This window comes from Brienomyrus brachyistius, chromosome 16 (assembly GCF_023856365.1).
Source record: "Brienomyrus brachyistius isolate T26 chromosome 16, BBRACH_0.4, whole genome shotgun sequence".
In the NCBI taxonomy this organism is placed as follows: domain Eukaryota; kingdom Metazoa; phylum Chordata; class Actinopteri; order Osteoglossiformes; family Mormyridae; genus Brienomyrus; species Brienomyrus brachyistius.
Genome location: NC_064548.1, coordinates 24,321,464 through 24,340,025, shown reverse-complemented (window position 1 = coordinate 24,340,025; position 18,562 = coordinate 24,321,464). Strand labels below are relative to the sequence as shown.

Below are 18,562 nucleotides of genomic sequence, written 5' to 3'. Positions count from 1 at the left end.
TGTGAAACTTTCGTTTCCGTTTATTCATTAGCATCCTTTTATCTTCTTTGAAGTTCACCGGCGATGCCGATCTGTCGCAGTCACGGTAATTAAGGTAATTAATAGCGCGCGAGTCCAGACGCGCGTCTTATGGCGGAGACGCTTCGCTGTGTGTCATTTTGACAGGATCTTCCCAAGGGCTGCCGAGGAGATGGTGTCCCTTCTGCGCTCCATCCAGGACCACGCGGATGATGCGAACTGGTGCGGCTTCGCCTCCGCCTACCTGGCGACGTGCTCCGTGGATAAAAGCCTCCGCATCTATTCCTCCACCGGCCGGGGGTACGGGGTGAACTGGTGCTGCTTCTCCTCCTGCGGCCGGTACCTGGCCTCCTGTTCCACCGACGCCACCACGGTGGTCTGGAGCATGAGCAGCGGCGGGAAAGTGGCCGTCTTTGAGCAGCTGGGTCTCGCCTGGATCCGCCCGCCTTGTCTCCGGGGCGTCTGACGGAAGCATCGCTTTGTGGGACCTCCAGAGGAGAAGGCTGCGCAGGTAAGCGGGATATAAAGACCATGTACATTAACGGGGCTGCCAGCTCTCACCCATCTGGCGTGACACTCACGCTTTCAGACTCTCACGCTCCCGCAAGCAATCTTAGGGCAAATCTGTATTATTCCATTCTAATCTACATCAAAAGCATTAGGGGTAGTTTGCAAACCCTACTGACTACTTACAGGTAATAAAACTATGACGTACATGAAAGTGCGGGTTCGGACTTGTCTGAAATAGAAAATCTCACTCCAGCCAGCTGACCAAAGTTTGCAACCCTACATTAAACTAAAAACGTGTAGGTAGTCTGGTGGGTTCTGAACCCTCCTAATGTGATGGTGCTTTTCAACTGCAGTGGTGATCTCAATGATATCATCTCCTCGATTTGAAATACGCTTACGGAGTAGGAGTCAGTAAATGGCTGTATAGTAATTATAGGTGACCGTGAAGGTAATGTGTCTGCAGGGTGACTCTTGTCATGTATGGTGCGTGTCAGTGTGTCTGCCTGGTCCCTGAGTGGCGGCCCCTCCCACAGGACGGCTCTGTAGTGACCTGCTCCTTCACGCCGTGTGGCCAGATGATTCACAGTCACCACCTATGGGGACATGCAAGTGTGGGACCTGGAAGCCAACCAGCTCCATGCTGCCAAGGAAGCCCATGACCTAGGAGTGACTCGCTGCCATTTCGCACCCCAGATCCACAGCGGTGAGCCACGCTTCTGCTCTCCATCTGTCTCCCCGTTCTCCTCCTCCTCACTGTCCGTCTCTCTCACTCTTTCTCTCTCTCTCCACTCCTTTGCTCTGGTCACCCGGCAACGGATCTGCTTCACCGCCCATCTGTTTCCCAGGTTCTGTCTGCAGAAGTTTAGTACTTTCAGCAAACACGACGCTCTTCATGCTATAAGTGGGCCCATTAAGGCCTGTTTCAGGCAGATCTTGAGTTAGCCGCCGGTCTCTACTGGTCGTTGTGTTTACATGTCACATCACACAAACCTTTAGATGGGTCAGATATCTGCATACATAAGTAATGTTCTTTCTAACCATTAAAATTCCTGTAAGATTCATCCCAACGGCATTGAAGCAGTAGTTTGGTGTCTGTTTGGTTTTATATAACCTGCTGAGTTTGGTGTGACAGTGCTGTGTAGGACATGACCAGGCCTACCTTCCCAGAAGCACCCATTACACAATGCAGCTATTTTGTAAAACACTAACCAGCCTTGTTCTGTCGCAGGGTCTTGTTGAGTCACTGTGGCAAAGCTAGCTGTTTGTGTAACTAATACAAATGGTATTCATCATAAGATAATAGCAGCCAGCCATTTGTACCACAAGCTCTCAGTAACATACAGGTGACACACAGGCTATTTAAGGCTCAGATGTTACAGTCAATGAGCAGGTCTTTGTGTGTGTCCTTCTGTCCGTTAACCTGACCAGACTTTCCACATTAAACTATTTAGTCAGTCATCTTTATCTGTACTCTGAAATGCAGTCAGTCCCCACAAAGATATGAGTACAGGTGTGTGTGTGTGTGTGTTTGTGCACATGTTTGACTAACAGTTCTTTATATTAAACTTTTCAAAATATAAACTTGGTTATGAAACAAGCTGGCTGATTTACTAAAATAGCCAATTACACTTTAATATTCTTTTTCTTTAATGTAGCATTACGTTTCACGTGGAGGTGCATTCTGGGACGGCAGCCCTTACGGCTGGAAGTAACGTTCAGAGCATGTGGGTGACTTGCCCCCTTTGTGCGATAGATGACCATTCTGTGCGGTTTCGATTGGGCTCCTGCGGGCAGGACAGCCTGCTGACGATATGGACCTCCCAGCATGCCGCAGGTGCTGTACACTGCCACAGGTCGCCTTGGTGACAGTCCCAGGAAACTCTCTCCATTGGGACGACAAAACATTTTTTAACATTAATATTAAATCCTGGTGCTTTATGCATAAGGGCATGTGTATAGATTCATTAGTCATTGAGTCATGCTGGTCATGATGGTAATGTACTGGACCAGTTGAGATGAATTGGACTGGTGGTGTTGGTGGTATAAAGCAGGAAGCCGCCATTGGTTATTGATTATGCATCGGCAGGCTGCCGGATGGAGCTGCTTCACACGCTGACAAGCCAGTCCGCCCTGGTGCTGTCGTGTCTGTGTAACCTACCCCTTTCCCGGGCACACAAACACTCTTAGAAATGTAGGAACAAGCAGGAAGTTACCGATAACAATGGAGTTTTGTTCGCTCATTGAGACACGCTTCCAGAAATTATATATGAATGATAAACACGTTCAAAGTTCCTTTTTAAGTCACATATACATTAGTAACTTATTACTGTATAACAGTAACTTGAGAAGTTTGTTTGTTTCGTTACATTTACTTACTGTAGCTGCGAGTGAAGCAAACGGCACGTTACAAACGTTCAGCTGTCGAGGAGTCGACTAGGTACAAGTGCGGCTAGTCTGAGCTTCCAGTGAATGCAGGGAGAATTTTCCTGTCATACTGTCACCCGCTTGTTGATTCTGTAGTGCAGAATCATTTTAGTCATGAACAGCTTTGAATGAATTCTTTAGAATCGGCACCTTGGACCGAAACTGCTGAGCGAGTTACCATTCCTCGTTATTGTGATGTTCCGGGGAAGATTGCATGTATAATAAGATCTCTGTCCTCGTTGCAGCTTTGTGGATAAATCCGTCACTGTATACGAAACCGTGATTATTATTGCGTTTTATTACGCCAGCAGTGGTTATGGATGTTTTGAACAAAATTTTCTTGTGAAATAATCTAGTTAGACACGCAGATGTGCACAGGCAGTTCCCGCGTTAAGAACGTTCGGCATATAGACAACTCGTACTTACAAACAAACTGCCATAAAGCCTGTTATATTAAATAAACTCAGTTACAAACAATGGTTTGTATTAACTAACGCTGGGACTACTTTGTTAGGCTCATGAAGACGTCACACAGCTCCTGCGATTGGTCAGCTCGAGGTACAGTACAGTACCATATGGAGTTACTTTAATTACTGTGTAATTATTATTATTGTTCCGACACACCTACAGATTTGATTTAAAGACCGACTTAGGGACCAGACCTGTATATAGCTGAATATGTTGTGTTTTCGGTTTCGTTATTAGGTCCACAGATATGTGAGTCTGGTGTTAAAATGGCTTTGGGATACGACACCAACACATCTCTTCACCTTTCAGAACTCAGCTTCCCTACTCTATTCCCTGCATCAGCATCAAAGGTCAGCGAGTGTGCCATTCATGCTCAGATGGACACCGCTGCCCCCTGCTGGCCATGAACCCTCACCACTAAAGGTATGTAACAGCATGTGCCTTCTCACCAAAGATGCCCCTGCTCGCCACGGGCTCCGTGGACCAATCGGCGATCGTCTGGAGAGTGGAGGACGGCTCTGGTGGAAAGGGTTAACTTCGTGGCACAGATGTTTCTACTCTCTGACATTCCACATCACTGTCCAGCTCCTGCCTCTCTTAGCTGACTCTCTAGCGCCCCCACGTGAGCAGTAACTCACCAGTCTGTCCCGCAGTGCCTGACTAAGACTGTTGACTTAAGGGATCGAATGTGAAACGTAGCCAGGCAGGAACTGCGGTACTTTCCCTTTTGCGGCTGTAAAGCTTGGTTTTTCACAGCTTCTCCTTATCATCGTGTAGTTCTACTTTGTGTTGTAATGCCATGTTCTCTGTTCTCTTGCAGATTCATCTCAGGAGTTGCCAGAGACTGCTGTGGTGGGTCAGTATGGTCTCTGTTGTGTGTTGCGGGTCTGTGCTTTGGGGGTGATGTACAGTACCATTTAAAAATCTGGACACACCTACTAAAGACTTTTGTTTTTCAAAAAGAAAATGACCTTTAGCATGCTTCAAGGTTGTGTAAGTGCTGTAATATCCTGAGAATAAGCAAAGAGACGGAGTGCTGTGACAGATGACCCGACCCCCACAATCCCCCGACCTAAACCCAATAGAGCTGCTTTGGGATGAGTTGGATGGAAGAGTAAGAGCAAGGTAGCCAACCTGTGGCCAGAAGTTGTGAAAACTCCTTCAGGACTGTTGGAGAAGCTTTCCAGGAGGCTCCATCTGGAGGCTGGTTGAAAGAGTTTGCAGTGCTATTATCGAAGTGAAAGGGAGGAAATTTGAGGAGTCTAAAATTTGAGAAGCTTTGGAGATGTTCACTCTTGGTCAATATTTGGCATGAATGACTTCATTGCCTCGAGGTTTTTTACTCCAAGGTAAGTAACAGATAAAACAGAGACAAACATATTAAAGGCAGGTGTGTCCTGACTTTTGACTGGTACTGTTTGTATGTGAGTAATGGAGAGATGTCATACATACTGACGGCATGTTTGGGTTACCTTGAATGTGAAGGTGTGCAGGGTGGCTTTCCGCCATGCCTCCCAACAGCAGGGTCACTGTGATGTCCGTCCGTCATGTCGCCTGCTGACGATGCTGCTCTTCTCCAGTGTCCTCGGTCTTATGCCCAGAATCGGGCAGCTTCACTCCGGTCATTTGTGCTTCGAAGGGACAGTTTTCGGCTTAATTTAATCAAGTGAATTTGCTGATTATCTGTTTCCCTTGTGGTCTGTCGTTTTCCTAAAAGCACAATGGTGCCTGTATATCTGTGACCTTTCCTGTACTGTTCTTCTTTGTCCACCATAAGTATTTTAAGATATACAGCGGTACCTTGGAACACAAACTTAATTTGTTCCAGAAGGCTGGTCGGGTTGCAAATTGGTTGAGGTCCAAGTCAAATTTCTCCATAAGAAATAATGTAAATGAATTCAATCCATTCCAGACCCCCAAATGTTTTCATGTTTATGCTTATCTACCTACCTGATGATAAAAAGCATTAACAATCAATGTAAAATTCATGCACACATGAAAAAGCAACAAATATGAAATAAATGACAATATCATACTCCGAAGTGAGAGCAGACACACGTGCACCACCGTCAAGTCTCCCTATAATTTCCTCTTTAAGTTCTGCAGTTACTCTCACTACTTTCCTCTTTGGTTTGCTGCTATCACTGCTCACTTTCTTAGGGGGCATGATTACTGTGTCACTAAATGTACTGTAGATAAAGCACAAAAAAATCACACCGAACACAGTTTTCAGGTGTCGAACTCAGTGAAGAGGCACCGCGATTCTGAGAGCGATGCGTAGGCATAAGCATCCCAGTAGGTTCGTCTGCCTTTGTTTCAGCCCACATCTCGGTCTGTACAGGTTTTAGCAGGTCTGCTTTGTTTTTTCATGTTCCACGTTTCCGGTCTACATGCCGCTAGGTGTTTCTCGACCAACCTGTTCGATGTCTGAATTGGTGAAGTTGAATGTGTCTCGACCCATAAAAGTTTTAGCCGGAACAGTGGAGTTCCAGGATTTAGGTCGAGGTACGAGTCAAGCCGGTCGAGTTGAGAGGTGTTCGAGTTCCAAGGTTCTACTAAAATTATAAATATATGCACAATATATTTACAGTTAGTTTTATTGATCATTTCCATATTTTCTATACATCACTATGAGGAAAGGAGGAGAAATGTGTATCTGGGGAATTATGGGCTGTCTATGTAATATGCTCATTAATTTTACATGTTATGAGTAGGATAATGAGTTAAAACTTTTTTGTGTTTAAAATATAGGTTTATGTGGTATGGAGGTAGGAGGGGCCATTTTAGTGGCATCATCTAGCCAAAGGTCATAATTTGGAAGTAAATTTAGAAATATAGCCTTCTGTTCTCTGATCCTGACACAGAATGTTATCGCCTTGCTAATAACAGATGAGTGTGACGTTTTTAATGTGACTGATAATCAGAGGTAGAGATTTCAGGTCCAGAGAGTACAAATCCAGACCAAGATTTTGTTTCAGCCAAGCAGTTGAGTATAAAGAGTCACAGTCACAGAGGACTCAACTGGTTGCTTGAAACAAAATCTTGGTCTGGATTTGTACTCTCTGAACCTGAAATTTCCACCTTTGCTGATAATGTGCTGGAAAGTATATGGGATCCTGGCAGTATTCCAGACAACAGACCAGCAAGGGCTCATGGGACATGGAGTTCTCTGTTGTCTGTGCGTTCCATACTTTCAGGAAGGTGTGCAGTGGGTCGCTCCAGCCTGCCGGCGAGTAGCTGGTCTGAGGAAGACGTGCTGGCTTGGCTGTGTGAGGAAGGCCTGGCAGCACAGGAGAGCTCCTTCAGAGCCAACGACATTGACGGAGCCGAGCTACTCTGCCCGAACAAGGAGACGCTGACCTCTGACTTCCGCATCGGTGACGTCATGCTCCTGATCTTGCCCTCTCCTTCACCTTCCATGTATTTTGCTGATCTACTGCGTACATGCCGATGTGTCATTATGCAGGACCAGAACCCCCAGAAGCTTCATCCCTACAGCTCAGGCTGTCCAATGATCAGCTGCCTTCAAGCTATGAGTAGGGAACAGAAATGGGGCCAGAGGGCTTGGGTGTTGGAAAGATCTGTTCTCAGATCAGTCACGGTGTGCCTTGTCTCTCTCCTTTGCTGGAGAGTGTCTGCTTGAGGTTTTTTCCTGCTTCACTGGTGAAGGGCCTCTATTACTACATACCCCAAAATCCCAACCCAGGGGATTCTGCACCAGTGGGCTCCAGTATGTCAAGCTGACGATTTGATCCCTTCGCTGGGTCAATCCGCATATCGCACATATGGATATAAATAGATTTTCTAGTTTTCTCCCACCGTGAAATTTTCATGCCCCCCCCACACTGTTTCAGTGATGGGGGGCTGTAACACTAGCCTCAGTGCACCTCAGGGGGGCGAGGTGGGGGGGGTGTCGACAGCCTGCCCTGTTGCCTGGAGGCCCTGTGATGTCCCAGACCTCGTCATAGCAATCAGTGCTTAAGTGGATTAATCTGCCTGACCTTTCGTGTTTCATTTTCTGTTAAATTGACCGTAACGAGTCTGAAAGGTTTCAGACTGAAGAAAGTCAAAAGCAGGAGGCCACCCCGAGTGTGTGTGTGTGTGTGCATGTATTGGGGGGGGGGTCTAATCATTTGAGACAATTTGCCCACAATCATTGGGGTTGTTTCAACACATATGGGCCTACTAACTTATTTTTGCACATTTCTAGACAGACCTTGAAATTACAATTGTTTTATTCAAGGCCTTCGCTTGTAAACATAATCCATCTGCCTGGTGAGATTTCCGTAATTGTGCTCACATTTCTTTGAGGATTAATATCCTGCATTATAAAGCTCAGCGTATTGATATTATTGACGTCTAGTGCTCCATTTTGGCCTAAAGCCCCCGGGAATGCGAAAGCCCGAAGGGGAAGCCCAGTGGTTTGCTCTGATAGCCCCCCCCATGTGAAAGGCGAGGGAGACTGCGATCTGTACACCTGCAGGATTTGTTCAGCTGTGCTTATGTGCCTGGTAGGTTGCACTTTTTTGGTTACAGGGTGTATATTGGAAAACTGGGACAATTTTTGGAAATTTATGTTCTCATTTTAAAAAAAAAATATGATCCTAATTATAAATATTAAAGCATAAAAGTATTAATCAAAGCTGAGGTTAATAGACCACAGAGGCGTAATATAGAGTAACAATTATGTGTCCCAGTTTACCCTTCGTCTCACTTAACCAATATTCTCCCCATTTGTCCCTCCCTCCCTTCTACATCCCTCCTTCCTTCCTTCGGACAGCAGAAGTAACATTCGGCTTTACCTGACGTACACATCTGTGTCTTCCAACGTTCCACCCAGCTGTTTCTGTATCTATCTGAGTCGATATGATTGTGCTTGTCACTGTATCCCCCACATATACCACTTCCTCGTGGTATGATTTTGTGGTTAAACCCCTCATCTGTGCATTTCAGAGTCCGCTGGCCTGCGCAATAAAGTCCTTTGGAAGATTGAGGAGATGAAAACTACCTCTGATGACTCCCACGTCCCTGCCGAATGTCTGTGCCCCGTCACTAGGGAGGTGCTGAGCGACCCTGTCATTGCGGTTGGTCGGTGTGAATTCGGCCCCCGGCCACTCTCCCGCTGTATGTGCTGCATGAAGAAATACTGCTTTATAAGGGGGGGGGGGCTGTCAGCATCAGTATGTGTGTGTCACAGAGAGAGTGAGAGAGAGCTTCATACCGTGTGCCAATAGGCTAGTTAGTGTCCCAAAATTGCTCGTGGAGTGTGATTGGCACAATGCCATTTGCACTCTTCTTCCTGGTATATGCTCACTATGATCTAGTACTGGAAAAGCAGTTATGGATGGATGGATGGATGGAAATTCACGTGGAATTCTGCATGGTTTACATTTTCCACAGACGGCTATTCGTACGAGAGGGAAGCCATCGAAAGCTGGATTCTAAACCACAATCGCTCAAGCCCCATGAGGACCCCACCGCTGCTGACGATGGCCCTGACTCTCAACCACACCTTGAAGATGGCCGTCAGCCGCTGGAAAGCTGCCCAATGAAACGGAGACACTCTGCTTCTGGAGCTCGATGTGGCGTTATATTTATGCAAGAGTTCTTTTTTAAATATTAGAACTTTATTGTATTTGTATTTGTATAGTATAGTATTTGGTTATTTGTAAAATATAGGTAAATATTACATGCTAAATATAGGTGCTGTAGTATTAAACCTATGAGCCGTTTCCCAGTATATAATGAAGTAAGATCAATAGTTTGCCACTAGATGGCAGTGCGTGCCGCGTAATGAGGCATCATCGTGAGCGCAGCTGTTTTGCGTTGAAGGTCACGATTTGCTTCCGTATACGTCTCGTCGCTTTTACTAGGTGCATTTATTAGTCCGTCTGCCTTGCTGTTGATTAAATTCGAACAGCCCCCGAATTACAAGGTTTACCAAAAAAAAAAAGTGTTTTCGAGGGGCTGCATTAGAACAGCAGGGACTTTGCAGTATAATTTTAACTGTCAAAATGGTTGTATTACGGATCTAACATTAATGTGCCGTGACAGTGGGGGTGTGTTATCCACCTGTTACAAAGCGACTGAATGTTTCACACGTGAGGAGAGCATCTGGCAATAGTCTATAAAACTGACATTTATTTTTCTGTAACTCGTCATGTTTTTATTTATTAATTTTTTTTTTGTTTCCCCTCTGGACGAATCACCATAATTCACCGTAAATCTCAGTAGAATAAATGCCACTCAAAGAGATTCACTACAGCCCAGAGAATGACGCCGGCTGTCTGGCTGTGAAATCCACGAGTAGAACACCAGCAGCCCCCCCCCCATTCAGCTATCGGTGAGTCAGTTTGGGTGAGGGGCAAAAGGGAGGTTTTGTAGTCCATCATCTAACACTCACAAAAAACTACAATTCCCAAGGCCAGTCTCAGCAGTAGGACTTTAATTTCTCCATTGTTAGAATGGCAGCATGTGTGTGTGTATATATAGTTTTTCCATTTGACAGTTTGTGAGAACAGAAAATACAGCTTCACAATACTGAACACATCAAGAGTATAGCAGAGCTGCTGCAGCTGGCCCCAAACCTTATTTTATTCATTCATATATAATTCTTTTATTACAAACTGTACCCCTGCAATATGCACTGTCCTCATCGACGCTCTTTTCTGATAATGTCTCCACAGTGCAAAAATAAAACTATAGAGTATAAGTATTGCTTTTACAATCGACCAAGCTGTTAAATAAATAAACGTAGGTGGCGATAAGCGGGAAAGATTCCGGTAAACCTTGTGTCAGTTTTAATACAGACTCTTGACCTCTGAATGCGGAAATAAAAAGCAGCTTAGGTATATATACATGTATATCAAGTTAGTCAGCGGCAGCGGTGACCTTCATGTAAACAAAGGTCATATGTACATAAGAAAGTTCTAGTGTGTCATTTCCCCAGCCTAGGGACCAAACTGTGCCCTCCCCAGCACCTCTCCCTAGTTAGGGGTGGCTTTATGCAGACGACACGGGGTGGGGCCTGTGTTATTGCGGCGAGAACGACCGGCGTGAGTGGCTGAAAGGTCAGCGTTGAGCGGTTAGCAGCACTGTCTCCGCATGGCCTGCAGGGGGCCCCGTAGAGCAGCACCTCAATGCCTTTGACAGTGGCAGATGGTGAAACAGTGTACACTTGGCATCTTCTCTCAGGAAAAACGGGAGCGCCATCTCGTAAAGGTGCAGTTTCACACGTTGGATTCGATGAACGGTCGCTTTGGTTTGATGGATGCGGAGTGCAGGGTAGGGCTGTCCTGGGTCAGCGCCTGCTTGGCCTTGGCATCCGCGGCGGCCCGGTGCCCTGGCTCGGCGTAGGAGAAGCGCTCAGCAAATTCCCGGACGTGCGTTCCATTGTGCAGGCTGGCGTAGGTGCCGTCCAGGTGCCCGCGGTGGGAGCCCGTCATGTTCGTGTGCGCCCACTCACAGTTCGACGGGGCGGCATGTCCTGCCAGCCCCTCTACTGAGTGGCTCTGCCGGCCACGGCCCTCGAGAGCGCCGCCCGGGAGCTGTAGCTGCTGAAAACGTGCCGTCTTATCCGTGACACCCATGAAGGGGCGGGGCTTATGCTCACCAGGCCTGCTCTTCTCACTCGATGAAGCCCTGCAACGTGGGTCGGGACCCTGCAACCTACCACCATCTGAGAGACTGCCGCTGGATCCAAGGCTGCTGGAAGAGCCGGATACTCTGATGCCCCCGGGTTGGGACCCCAGCTCCTTCCTGGCCTCGTGGTGCACATCCAGCGCCTGTCTCTCTCTCATGCTGCTGGAGGACTGGAGGGAAGGACGCGCATCCGGATCGGAGCGGTATCCGGGCCCTGAGTCGTCTGCGCTGGATGGCAGTGGGCTGATGTCTATGCCAGGCCCTGGCCTCAGTGCGCTGGACATGTGGCGGCCCGGCAGCGGGCTGGACGGGGCATACTGGCCCTGTGTCTTTCCCCCAGACCTGGAGCCGCTTTGTAGAGAGTTCATGTGCTGGCTGGTCTTCACAATCTGTGCCTGTCTGCTGGGCTGCAAGACCAAGCCCTGGTGGGAGACGGCCTCGGGGGCCGGTTTGTGGGGCCGCCTGCTGGGCGGGGAACCTGCTCTGGCGTTGTGGCGGGACGGGCCCAACGAGTCCGGGAGCGTCCTGTTCAGCGAGTAGATGCTCTGCGACCAGCCCGCAGAGAGCGGCTCGTCCTCCTCGTCGTCGGCGGCAGTGGCGGTATCCTCGGGCCCATCGCCTTCGTCCGCCCCATCCATGCTCTGCTCCAGCACGTCGGCCTCCTCTTCCTCGTGATCTGAGTCGTGGCCCTGCAGAGCGCCGCCCTGCTGCTTCTGCTGCGCCCGCTGCAGCTGCTGACACTCCTCCTCCACCCGCGCCAGCAGCCGCCGGATCTCGCGGTTATTGGGACAGAGCTTGGCAGCCTCATGCAGGTCGGCCATCGCTGCGGCAAACTGCCTGTGGGGTGTGAAATGGAGAGATGACAGAGAGAGAGAGAAAGTGAGAAGGGAAAAGATGGAAAAAAGAAATATGAGAAAGAGAAAGATGATGACAAAAAAGAAATGAGAAAAGACGACAAAAGGACGGGGCAGAGAGTGAGCCAGGGGGGTTTGTGGCCCCCACTCTTAGGGAGGTTGGTTTGTGACCCCCACTCTTGGGGAGGTTGGTTTGTGGCCCCCACTCTTGGGGAGTTTGGTTTGTGACCTCCACTCTTAGGGAGGTTAGTTTGTGACCCCCACACTTAGGGAGGTTGGTTTGTGACCCCCACTCTTGGGGAGGTTGGTTTGTGACCCCCACCCTTAGGGAAGTTGGTTTGTGTCCCCCATTCTTGGGGAGGTTGGTTTGTGACCCCCACCCTTAGGGAGGTTGGTTTGTGACCCCCACCCTTAGGGAGGTTGGTTTGTGACCCCCACTCTTGGGGAGGTTGGTTTGTGGCCCCCACACTTAGGGAGGTTGGTTTGTGACCCCCACTCTTGGGGAGGTTGGTTTGTGACCCCCACTCTTGGGGAGGTTGGTTTGTGACCCCCACACTTAGGGAGGTTGGTTTGTGACCCCCACTCTTGGGGAGGTTGGTTTGTGACCCCCACCCTTAGGGAAGTTGTTTTGTGCCCCCCATTCTTGGGGAGGTTGGTTTGTGACCCCCACCCTTAGGGAGGTTGATTTGTGACCCCCACTCTTGGGGAGGTTGGTTTGTGGCCCCCACTCTTGGGGAGATTGGTTTGTGACCCCCACCCTTAGGGAGGTTGGTTTGTGGCTCCCACTCTTGGGGAGGCGGGTCCTACCTGCTGCTCCTCTTTGCCCTGGCTCTCGCATAGTACGCCTCGTAGCATTTTGGCTTCAGCTCCAGCGCCTTGGTAGCGAAGTCCTCAGCCATGCCGAAGTCCTGGGGGGGGGAGGCAGAGTCCTAGATCAACTTGGGCCGGGGCAAGGCAGAGGGTGGCAGATTTCTATGCAATGCACAGGGGGGCACCGCTTCGGAATGCTTTTCCCAATCGGATAGTTTAAAGGATCGATTATTATTATTAATTGCAAACTATGCCAGAACGACCCAGGATGGGGTGCCAACCCATCGCAGGGCACACTCACACTATTTATGGACACATGCACATCTTACTGGGGTGGGGGTGGTGAGTGGCTCAGTGGGGAAGGTTTCTGTGTTGTGATCAGAAGGTTGCCAGTTCAAGCCCCAGCCTTGACCAAGGGATGCTATATGGATGACCCTGTGCTGTAACCCCTGAGCTAGGAAGAGCAAGATGGGGTTGGCAAAGCGATGGATTTCTACACACCCGTACTTATACCTGTGCAATGGCGTATAATAATAAATAAATCCTTTTGCACTGTGGGTGAAGAACCAGAGGACAACACAGGGAGACTTTACAAACTCCACACACACACACACACACACACACACACCCTGGCAGAGATTTAAACCTAGGCCCCAGAGCTGAGAGGCAACTAATATTAATAATCAACAAGCATTATTATTTATTATTACTAATACTATTAACTACTGTTAACTATTAATATTCAGAGTGACAATGACCATACTTGGCACACCCATGGGCAGTTTGGTAACTGCAGTTCACCTCAGCATGGGTTTTGACTTTGGGGGGAGTCTGGAGGAAACCACAGAATGACACGGGGAGAACATGGCGGAGAAACGCTGGTCCCTGAGGTCTGAGGCAACAGTGCCAGTTAAATCTAGACTGTACCACTGTACCCAAGTCTGAAGTTCCCATCCCGGGGTAGTTTGTGCCCCCGTCTGGTGATAATGGGGTTTCTAATCTGCTGATACGAGTCCCGTCTGTTTGCCGTCTGTGTCCATTAGCCTCTTATTCCTCCCAAAGCTTGTTTGGACATCGTCCTGCTGTTAGTGGCCTTGCTTCTGTTAATACAACTCGCATGGATCGTCCCGCCCGGCTCTCTCCGCTAATGTATGTTGGGGTGGAAATCTCTCACATTAAATCTTCTTTTTTGGCCCCAGTAGACCTTTTTTGTGGCAGGATTTTAGCCTTTCATATTGCACCATGTAATTTATATCATGAGGCAGGACACAAATCATGATGCTTTAGCGCCACCCTACAGGGAACTGGCTGAATGACAGGTATAGTCTGAACAGAAGCTCACTCACGTTGGTTTTTCTGCGGCAGCGGGACAGGTTGAGGTAGAGCGACACGCGCAGCTCTTTGAAGGTCCTCAGATCCTCCCCGAAGCCCTCCCTGGGGAACTTCCTCAGGGCGTACTGGTATCGCTGTGCAGCCTCCTTCATCTTTCCCTTCTGAGGGAGGAAGAGGGGGGGCAGGGGTCATCGCAAACTCCTGCAAGGACCAACTGCGGCGACAGCCCTGTGTTGCCCCTGCCTCCACATCCCATCAAAACAAGATCAATTTCGGGTAACACCTGCGGTAATCATTTTCCTGCTCTGTGGATCGAGGAGCGCAGCCATTTTATGCGTCAAGAAGCTGACCTTGCCTCGGGAGCTATGTGTGCTTAAGACACTCTTTCTGAACTTCGTTCCCATTTTTCTGGGCTAGAATCCTGGCTAAACTACATTATTCAAAGAGAAAAACAACAAAAGTGGATCATTTTCCTGGGGAGAGCAATAGTGATGGACTTCATGAACCATTTGCTGTATTTTTTGACCCCACTAGATGGCGCTCTCAAAAAGGGCACAAAGCATGCATCAAAGCAAAGCTAGAGTGGCATCTAGTGGGGTCCAAAAATACAGCAAATGATTCCATCACTATCTAACCTGTGATTGGCTGGCTCAGCTAATCATGCCGAAGGTCATTGCAAGGACATCTCCATCTGTTAAGGGTCAGGAGCCTCATAAACCTCTCAAAGTCCCACTGGAGAATGTCCTCTTACTCACCTTGTAGAGCAGGTTGCCTTCCTCCATGAGCTTCTGAAGGAGAATGATGAGGATGTCAGGCTTGGAGGTCGCCATAGCCCAGGCCGCATTGCCTGTGGAGCGAGAGCGGGCCCGAGTTCAGCTTGCTGTTCCTCCCACACCCTCAGGGGGGCAGCGAGGACAGTAGCAATGGTACGAGGTAAGGTTACCTAAAGATTGTACCTGATCGATCATAAGGAGATGTTCTGTAGCCTAGGCAAGGCATTATGGGAAGCGGTTAGGAGAAAGGAAAGGTTCAGACATTACAGACAGACAAGAAGCCAGAAACAAAGTGAAAGGCAAATGCTGTAACTTAATTAACGTATAATTAAAAAGCAAATAATTATATTTATCATGCATTGTGCAATACAATCACAAAGAAACATGCTTTAAAATACTGAATGAATAGCCAGATACCATCTATGGCAGTGGGTGTAGTTATTACTCCCAAAACAAAAACAAATGTGAATTACACACCAAAACGTTACCGTGCACCACAAAGGCCGCGGGTGTATCCGAGCCAATCAATACAACAGTCATTAGGGACGGCTCCGGGAAAATTAAAAGGAGATAAGATCTAAATGAGCAGATTACAGGGCTACGAGCCCCGAATGCTCACTGAATGTCACCGGTGATGATGACAGCGTCTAATGACAGGGAAGGTGACAGGGCCGGCGGTCTGCACACCTCACAGAGAGCGATAGAGCAGGGCGTTGATGGTCAAAGGCTGCTAGACCGTAACTCTTATCCCCCCCACACCCTGCACTGGCCCACACCGGCTCACCCAGCTTGGCCCCTTTCTTCAGCAGGGTCACCACCACTGAGGTGTTCCGGCAGCCAATGGCCCGGTCCAGTGGCCTCATTCCGCTGCAGTCCACGTGCTCGATCACTGCGCCCTTCTCCACCAGGAAGTGTACCTGCACGCCGAAGGTGGACACTGGTGAATTTAGCTAATGAGACCAGTTTAAACGTTTAGTCTAAAGGTTTGGGGGGGGGGGGGGGGGGCGGAATTGGGAGGGTGCAGGGGCAATGAGCTTCTTTTGGCTCTGTGAGCTGTTTGTTGGTCTGGAACAAAAGAAATCAAGTGGGGACACTTTTGGGGACACAGGACACAGTGCTGAGGACACAAGATAGCGCTGTGGGTTGGGGACATTGTGCTGGGGACATTGTGCTGGGGACACTACTGCGGACATGGGATACTGTACTGGGAACACTGTAGTGGGGACAGAGGAGACTGTGCTGGGAACGCTGTACTGGGGGCAGAGGACACTGTGTTGGGAATGCTGTAGTGGGGGCAGAGGACACTGTGTTGGGAATGCTGTACTGGGGGCAGAGGACACTGTGTTGGGAATGCTGTAGTGGGGGCAGAGGACACTGTGTTGGGAATGCTGTACTGGGGGCAGAGGACATTGTGCAGGGAACGCTGTACTGGGGGCAGAGGATACTGTGGTATTGGACAGGGGACATGGCACAAGGGCTCAGTACACCTGGTGACCCCAGCAACAGTCTGCATGTATTTACATGCATATATTTACAACCTCAGGCACTGTTGGGGGGTGCAGGGTCTGTGAACTTTCTGTGGCTCTGTAAGCTTTCTTTTGAACCCCCTGTATGTTACAGCAGTGACTGCAGGATGCACCCAACCCCAGGTGACTGTCAGAGTAGCGTCTTGTCACTCACGATGTCGGCGTCGCCGTAGAAGGCCGCCAGGTCCAGCGGCGTGCGGCCGTTCTTGTCGGCGTGGTCCACCACGGCGCCGTTTGCCGCCAGACAGCGCACCACCTCCCTGTGTCCCTTCAGACAGGCCCAGCTGAGAGGCGTCAGGCCCTCCTTATCCACCGCCGCCACGGAGGCTCCTGGCGGCACACAGGAGGCACACGCCCACTGGTCAAGGCCACCATCATTACGACGGTCATGGCCTTCATCCATGCCTGAGCAGGGTCCTGTCTGGACTTCGGTTCTACAAACCTTTAATGAGTTGGTTAACATTCAAGATACAAATTTTCTTAAGAAGTACTTCAACAGCCACCCAATAGAAATGCAGACCAGTTACCAATAGAAAACAATGTACAGTTTTTAGTTTAAAATCATGAATTTGGTGGTGACCGAATTTCATCTTCACGTTGACTGACTTTCTACCATTCCACATGCGATGGGATTTGTTTTCATTTTCTTTTTTTCAGTTCAGGAAAATCCTCTCACTCTGCGTGTTGAGTGAAACCCGACGGGCCATGAGGCAGTGGTAAGGGCTGACCTTTGACCTGACACTCACCCTTGGACAGCAGGAACTCCACTGTGCTCAGGTGGCCCTCGCAGGCTCCCACCATCAGCAGGGTGCGTCCCTGCTTGTCGGTGACGTTGACGTCCACTTCCTGCTCCAGGAGGAGCTCGGCAACCTGAAGCAAAGGTAAGGGAGCAATTACAGCTGGCTGCCCCCAGGTTATCAGATATTGTCCTTTCTGAGAGTCCTTCTAAGTGCAAAATGCATCAGTCTGAATGTTACGTCCGGATTTGGCTCTTCAGAGTTTTTTCTGGTCTCAGCTCTGACATATGTGACAGGGTGGCTTGATTAATGTCCTGCCAGCCACCTCCCACCAGCCAGTGACCCCCACCTTACCTGCCAGTGGCCCTGCCTCACAGCACAGAAGAGGGAGGAGGACCCACGGCGGTTGGCCTGCTGCACCACAGCCCCCTGCTCCAGCAGCAGCTTGCAGACCTCCATCTTGCCTCGGCTCGATGCGGCTGTCAGGGCTGCGGAGAGGACAGGGGACACTGTGCTGGGGATATGGTGCTAGGGACACAGTGCTGGAGACAGAAGACATGACACTGGGGGGACACAGTGCTGGGGACAGAGGACATGACACTGGGGGGACACAGTGCTAGGGACAGAGGACATGACACTGGGGGGACACAGTGCTGGGGACAGAGGACATGACACTGGGGGTACACAGTGCTGGAGACAGAAGACATGACACTGGGGGTACACAGTGCTGGGAACAGAAGACATGACACTGGGGGGACACAGTGCTAGGGACAGAGGACATGACACTGGGGGGACACAGTGCTAGGGACAGAGGACATGACACTGGGGGGACACAGTGCTGGGGACAGAGGACATGACACTGGGGGTACACAGTGCTGGAGACAGAAGACATGACACTGGGGGGACACAGTGCTGGGGACAGAAGACATGACACTGGGGGGACACAGTGCTGGGGACAGAGGACATGACACTGGGGGGACACAGTGCTGGAGACAGAAGACATGACACTGGGGCTCAGTACACCTGGTGACCCCAGCATACTGCACATGGATATATTTACTCCCTCAACACTGTGAAGAGATGTACTGGATATGCGCAGAAATGCAGAAAAGGAAATGAACAGGCCATCTCATTTCCATCCCAAACCTCATGCTTATTGTCCAGGTGGGATATGGCCTGGACACGTGTTGGGCTGACAGGAAACATCCATCGCGCTGCTAAAAAGCCGGCTGGCTGCCTGCTCCGAGGAAGCGGGAGGTACACCTGACCTGCCGCACTGCTCTCCTAACAGCCTCCAGATGGCTCGGCCATGAGGCCCGGCTCTAATCCCTTACGTAACATCCCATCGCTCGGCAAAAACAGTCTGCTAGGATCCGCGTTTAAAAACGGCCTGAGTGCTCTCGGGGTGGAGCGTGGAGTATTATTTCGATAAAGAACCCAGGAAACTCAAGGGGTCTTTCAGGGCTTAA

At 49.5% G+C, this 18,562-nt stretch overlaps 2 protein-coding genes and 1 long non-coding RNA gene across 5 annotated transcripts in view; 2 read left to right on the top strand and 1 right to left on the bottom strand.

The window, feature by feature from the left end:
• The first annotated feature begins 31 nt into the window (after window positions 1–31).
• LOC125709409 (WD repeat, SAM and U-box domain-containing protein 1-like) lies at window positions 32–10,626 on the top strand. Its single transcript, XM_048977780.1, is given in 10 exon segments — window positions 32–444; window positions 446–529; window positions 992–1,011; window positions 1,115–1,231; window positions 2,282–2,362; window positions 4,241–4,272; window positions 5,769–5,925; window positions 6,618–6,797; window positions 8,374–8,544; window positions 8,821–10,626. Coding segments are annotated over 10 exon segments (1,248 nt in total). The 5' UTR covers window positions 32–190; the 3' UTR covers window positions 8,973–10,626.
• LOC125710282 (uncharacterized) lies at window positions 828–5,186 on the top strand. The gene is made up of 3 exons (XR_007382950.1): window positions 828–1,231; window positions 3,730–3,843; window positions 4,241–5,186. It is a non-coding gene; the product is annotated as an uncharacterized LOC125710282 (long non-coding RNA).
• Window positions 9,849–18,562, bottom strand: part of LOC125710281 (protein TANC1-like) — a 74,304-nt gene continuing 65,590 nt past the window's right edge. For 2 of the 3 annotated variants that reach the window (XM_048979848.1, XM_048979850.1), the window contains 8 exons: window positions 17,448–17,581; window positions 17,103–17,226; window positions 16,511–16,686; window positions 15,615–15,747; window positions 14,813–14,904; window positions 14,072–14,218; window positions 12,723–12,823; window positions 9,849–11,898 (listed from right to left, as the gene is read on the bottom strand). In XM_048979848.1, the coding sequence (XP_048835805.1) occupies window positions 10,650–11,898; window positions 12,723–12,823; window positions 14,072–14,218; window positions 14,813–14,904; window positions 15,615–15,747; window positions 16,511–16,686; window positions 17,103–17,226; window positions 17,448–17,581 (2,156 nt within the window). In that variant the 3' untranslated portion in view covers window positions 9,849–10,649. Of the gene's footprint in view, window positions 11,899–12,251; window positions 12,364–12,624; window positions 12,824–14,071; window positions 14,219–14,812; window positions 14,905–15,614; window positions 15,748–16,510; window positions 16,687–17,102; window positions 17,227–17,447; window positions 17,582–18,562 lie in introns of those variants that run through there. The other variant, XR_007382949.1, reaches the window with a different exon arrangement.